At 53.4% G+C, this 5,174-nt stretch overlaps 1 protein-coding gene across 2 annotated transcripts in view; it reads left to right on the forward strand.

Annotated features, from left to right (window-relative positions):
- Positions 1 to 2,320, forward strand: part of DLX1 (distal-less homeobox 1) — a 4,012-nt gene extending 1,692 nt beyond the window's left edge. Inside the window, exon 3 of one of the 2 annotated variants that reach the window (XM_007122012.2) lies at positions 1,063 to 2,320. In XM_007122012.2, coding sequence (XP_007122074.1) covers positions 1,063 to 1,317 — 255 coding nt within the window. In that variant the 3' untranslated portion in view covers positions 1,318 to 2,320. The remainder of the gene's footprint in view (positions 1 to 1,062) is intronic. The other variant, XM_007122013.1, reaches the window with a different exon arrangement.
- Positions 2,321 to 5,174: the final 2,854 nt, after the last annotated feature.

Consider the following 5,174-nt stretch of genomic DNA (forward strand, 5'->3'; position numbering starts at 1 on the left):
TGTGGTATATGTGTGTGTGGTGTGTGTGTGTGTGTGTGTGTGTGTGTGTGTGTGTGGTATATGTGTGTGTGTGTCCCACCCCGGCTCTCGCAACGTCTCTCCTTCCTCCGCAGTTCTCTCTGCCCTGGCTCTGTCGCTGCCCTCCGTTCCTGGACAATCTGATTAGGGCACAAGAAGGATTTCCCTAGGCATTTTGTTTGGGGACTCTGAGGTCACACGTGCCCGAACAACTGGAACAATAGACGCGGGGGTTAATCCCTTCTTTGCCTTTAAAGTGTGTGGCTAATCACTCCTGGCCTGGGCCCGAGCCTCTGTCTCCCTCCTCCTCCGCCTTCTCACCGGTTTGGGCTGGCGGGGGGGAATCCTTTCCTCCGCCCTCTCACCTCCCAAGTCCCAGACCCTGGAGGAGAAACGGAACCTTCCTTCCCTGGTTTCTCTAAGATTCCGGGGACCCCTTGGGCGTTCTGATCACGACTGGTTGCGGGTTTCCAATGTCCGGGCCGGGATTTGGAGCAGAGTTAGGAGACGCTAAGGAAAGGTGGATTTGAGTCCAAATGAAAAGTTTAACAAAACCCTGTGGCCTCCTCAGTCAGCCCGCAACTCGCTCAAGGGCTGAAATGATGGCGCAAAGAGAAGGCGGGTCACACTGGAAATAAATTTCCTCCACTTCTTTTCTCCACTCGGTTCTTTTATTGATGTTCATACTGGAATTGAAGCCTCGATGTTATGCAGGCTCCGCGTCTTCCCCCAAAGATTGCCGGGCTCGGGCTGAGTCCCAGGCAGGCGAAGGCCTGGATCCCCGCACTGCTCCGCCACCACGCTCCCTGGCTCTCAGAGAGCTGCCCCTGCCGGCCTCCGGCGGCCCGCGGTGGGGCCTCCCAGCCTTCGGTTCTTATGGGGGAAGGGGTGTGTGTATGCTTCTCCAGCAGGGAGCCGCCAGGTCGCGCAGGGCAGGGGCCCGCGGGGTATCCTCTCTCGCTGTCCCACGGCCCCCTTATCTCCCCAGGACCAAGGTAGACACAATGGACCTAGACCGAGTCACGTTGTTGTCCGCTCTTGCAGGTCAAGATCTGGTTCCAGAACAAGCGCTCCAAGTTCAAGAAGCTGATGAAGCAGGGCGGGGCGGCTCTGGAGGGTAGCGCGCTGGCCAACGGCCGGGCGCTGTCTGCAGGCTCTCCTCCAGTGCCGCCCGGCTGGAACCCCAACTCCTCTTCCGGGAAGGGCTCGGGCGGCAGCGCGGGCTCCTACATCCCCAGCTACACGTCGTGGTACCCCTCGGCGCACCAAGAAGCTATGCAGCAACCCCAGCTCATGTGAGGTTGCGCGTCCGCACCCGCCCGCCTCCTTCCCGTCTCCCTCTGCTCGGGCCCCTCTCGCCTCCCGGTCCATCCGCCCCGTCCGCGTGCCGTGGGTCCGGAGAAGGGCCCAGAGGGAAAGAAGAAGGAACCGTAGAGGCAGGACGCACGCCGCCTCCTCCGAGTGCCGCGCGGTCTGGCTCGGCGACTGCCCTGGCGCCCACGCCCTTGCCCGAACCCTGGCCTCGGCCGCGCGGTGCCAGCAGAGTGGCCTCGAAGCGCAGGCACAGCGGCCTGAGACAGCGGGAGCCGCCGCAAGATCCCGCCGGACCCGACCGCCGACCCGACCTGGGACTATCAGGAAAACAAAACAAAAAACAATGTAGAAAAAGCAAAAGCTCTTTCTGTCCTGTCCGTTTCTTGTCTCCTTTCGCTCTGTATCTGTGCGCTGACGAAGTCGAGGTTCTCGTCCGTCCGCTGTCCTCGTTCTTCGGCCTCTGAAAAAAGTCACCAGGTCGGAGGAGGCTTGGTCCACCGGGCCACCCAGTTCCGGATACTGGAACGTTTTGTCTTTTCGGACCTTTTCCTGGGCCTGCCTAACCATCTGTGTGGCTCGTTCGGGGATTGGGGGAAATTGGAGGGAGGGGGTTTTATTTATTGAGAAATGGACTTCGCTTGAGGCTGAATGTTCGGTCAATTCACGGTTCTGTGGGGCGCAAGGAGCGCAGGGTCCAAACGTACCCATTACTTTAGACGCACCCGGAAAAAACGAATAAGGAGGACCTGGTGATTTTTAATTTATATAGTAACTTTTGTACTTCGCTGGTATGGAGAGGTTGGAACCGAATGATTTGCATTTTTTACATGTCCCGTGTTATTTTAAAAAGAAAAGAGAGAGAGAAAGAAATGAAGCCAACACAATTTCCTCATCTCGGGAAGAACGCTTGATCGCTTTGCCTGGTTAAGCAGGAAAATCCTAATTCTTCCCTTGTGGAGAGAGAGGACTGATGGGCGGGGAGAGAAAACGTGCAGGGGTGCGCCAGTGCCCTAATGCCGGTGGGCTTTAAAGTAAGACGAAAGCAGCTTTAACAACAATCCCCAGAGGCTCGACCACAGAATAATGCCAGTCACCACCCTGAATGCACAGTCTCCAGTGCAGGATCTAATTGCTGTACATATTATTGTTATTAATTATTATTGTTATTATTATTGTTCTGTAAACATGTTGCACAAGCTTAGCTTTTTTTCTGTTGTGTGTGGCTGTAAAACCCGATGCTTTGTGAAATGAGAATCTTGACATTTTACTTGTGAAATTTGGAAAATGTGATCAAATGAAATCAACCGTGTTTTGTGTTCTCTATGTCAAAGTTTAGTTTTATATTGAGAATGTTAACTTATTGCTTTGTATCTTGGGGGGGAAAGAACTTTGTAAATAAGTTATAAAGTTTCTCCGAGACAGTAAAATTATGGTTTGGAGAAAGAGTTGCTGTCTGGTGTGCTGTGTGAGGGGTTCTGGGGCCAGGCAGCAGACTGCCACCTCTGGGGACAGATGAGGCAGGGGCAGCGACTCCTGTCTCCAGGCATAGCAGGATAACTGCGGAGGCATGCGAAGCCCCTGCTGGGACCATTCTTCAAGCTTAACTCCTGAACCCCCCCCCCCCCCGCAAAGAGTCTGATCCCTGCCTGGGTTAGAGGGCGGTGGCAGGGGTCCCTGGGAAGGGGAATCATGAACAGGTGCGGCCTGGCAGAGCCAGGGCTCAGGAACCAAAGGCACTGTGAAGGCCGTCTGAAATGAGATGAAAGCAGAGCTCACAAGCAGCCGCCCTGTGAGATGTAAGTGCCCCCTGCACCCAGTCACCTTGCAGGGGGCCTGGAAGCCTGAAAGTGGAGACACCCGACTATGCCCCTCGAATCCTCCGGGATCTGGCCTCCCGGCTTTTGCTTGCCCGCAGGGAGCTGGATCTCGACGCGGAAAAGACGAGGCCAGACGCAGGAAAGGGGCCGGAAGGACACGTCTGTCACGCTACCCCCCAATCAATCAGTGAGCTCCGGGGGACAGTCCCAAGGCGCCACCCGGGCCCCTCCACAGCCACTCCCACCCATCCGGGCCCATCCATAACGAGAGGCCCATTCCTGCCTAATGACCCCGGGCTTTTCTCTGTGACTAGGAGAAGCGGAGGTGCGGAGGGAGGGGCAGGTGGGCTCCACTGACTCGACGGAACCTGAGAGCTTGTCAAGCCAAGCCCCCACCCCCTCCAGCGCAGAAGTCCCAAGGCCAGGCGGTTAAGGGGCACCTCCGGTGGACCGTTTTGATCAATACACCCCAGGAGAACGTGGGCTCTGAGCCGCTAGCATCAGTCTGGCACCCTCCTCCTGCGTCTCAGACCAGCCTCAGCCCCAGGCCCCACAGCAAGCTGAGAGCTCGGGAAAGCTGCGGCCCCGACGGGCTGCTTTGAAAGATCCCCGCTTCCCTCGAACTCGCCTTCCGACACTGCTTCCCGAGGGGGCTGGCGCTCCGCCTTTGGGGGCCCCTTTGCAGCGCGCGGTGGGGAGCAGAGAGGGGAAGGCAGTGATCTGTGTTATGACAAGCACCCATTTTTCAATTGGTGCTGGTGAAAGATCAGATGCGCCAGGCTTCTCCGACGCCCTTTAGGAAAGGGAGGGGAAGGGGGGCAGTGGTGAAGGGAGCAGGGGAGGTGGAGGGGAATGGAGCGGGGAACCTCGAGGCTCCTTCTGGGCCCGAGAGTGGGGCTCTCCCTCTCCCACAGGCCCCCAGAACCTGGAGCGCTAATGGGGGTGATTGGACCTTGGAGACCAGGATGCATGCGGGCGGGTGCCGAAGCTCAAAAGAGGGAACTGTTTTCCCGGGCTGGGTTCCGGCGCGGGGACAGGGACCTTCCTGGATTTGGTTTCCCCTGCCAAATGTGACTTTGCTAGCGGGAAGGTTTTGGCAGACTTCTTTCACGCATCCAACTCTGGTACCCCAGACGGCAGACAGGGCCCAACGCCTGAAGCCACAGGCAAAATCTGTTTGGTCAAGTGGATTTTAATACTTTGAGATATTAGCTTATACTAATTTAATAATCTCATGCTAACAGTTCAAATAGAGAAATTATTAGTTTTAGCTCAACGAAGGCGGTCTTTAGTTAGGCTCTATTATAATTATAAGCGGTTGTACTTTTAAAAAATGTTAATCTCAATATAGGTCTAATTAATGCTGCCTTGTTACTGACAAGTAGTTCATCAAATATCTGATTCAAAGATTTTCATAATGAGTATATTAATTAAACTATGAATAATCTAAAGGTGGTTATATTTAAACAATACCTCATTATAATGATTAAATACTGATTTTGAATATTATGTCTTAACAATTGTCACTTAGAAAACACAACCTTTCCTTATGTATGAGTCTGTAATGGCAAAATGCAATTTTGGGATTTTTTTCCCCTTGTTCAAAAAATGTGAACCTCATTTTAAAGCACTTCTGAAATAGGTTACACACAGCTTAATGATTATCAAAATGACTCTTTTCTGCAAAAAAAGACCCCAAAGTGCGCGTACAGCTGCAAACCCAAGAGGGTCAGCATCATTTCACTGTATTCTCTTCTTGATTACAAGCCGGGCCCATCAAACACAACATAATTACAGTAATTTCAGGTTTATTTATTCTAATGCAGTTTCCCCATCTCTCTGGTAATTATGAGCAATTTTTTCGCCCAGGGAATCTTTTTGCATTAACAAAAGAGATAACGCACTGAAAGCCAAATTTGCTGTGCATTGAGAAAAGAAAAAAAAAAAATCAAATAGGTGCGAGCTGCCATCTCTGCAATTCTCCGGTACCGGAGCCGGCAAATTGCTTGCAGGTGTATGAAGCAA

This window comes from Physeter macrocephalus, chromosome 2 (genome assembly GCF_002837175.3).
Source record: "Physeter macrocephalus isolate SW-GA chromosome 2, ASM283717v5, whole genome shotgun sequence".
In the NCBI taxonomy this organism is placed as follows: Eukaryota; Metazoa; Chordata; class Mammalia; order Artiodactyla; family Physeteridae; genus Physeter; species Physeter macrocephalus.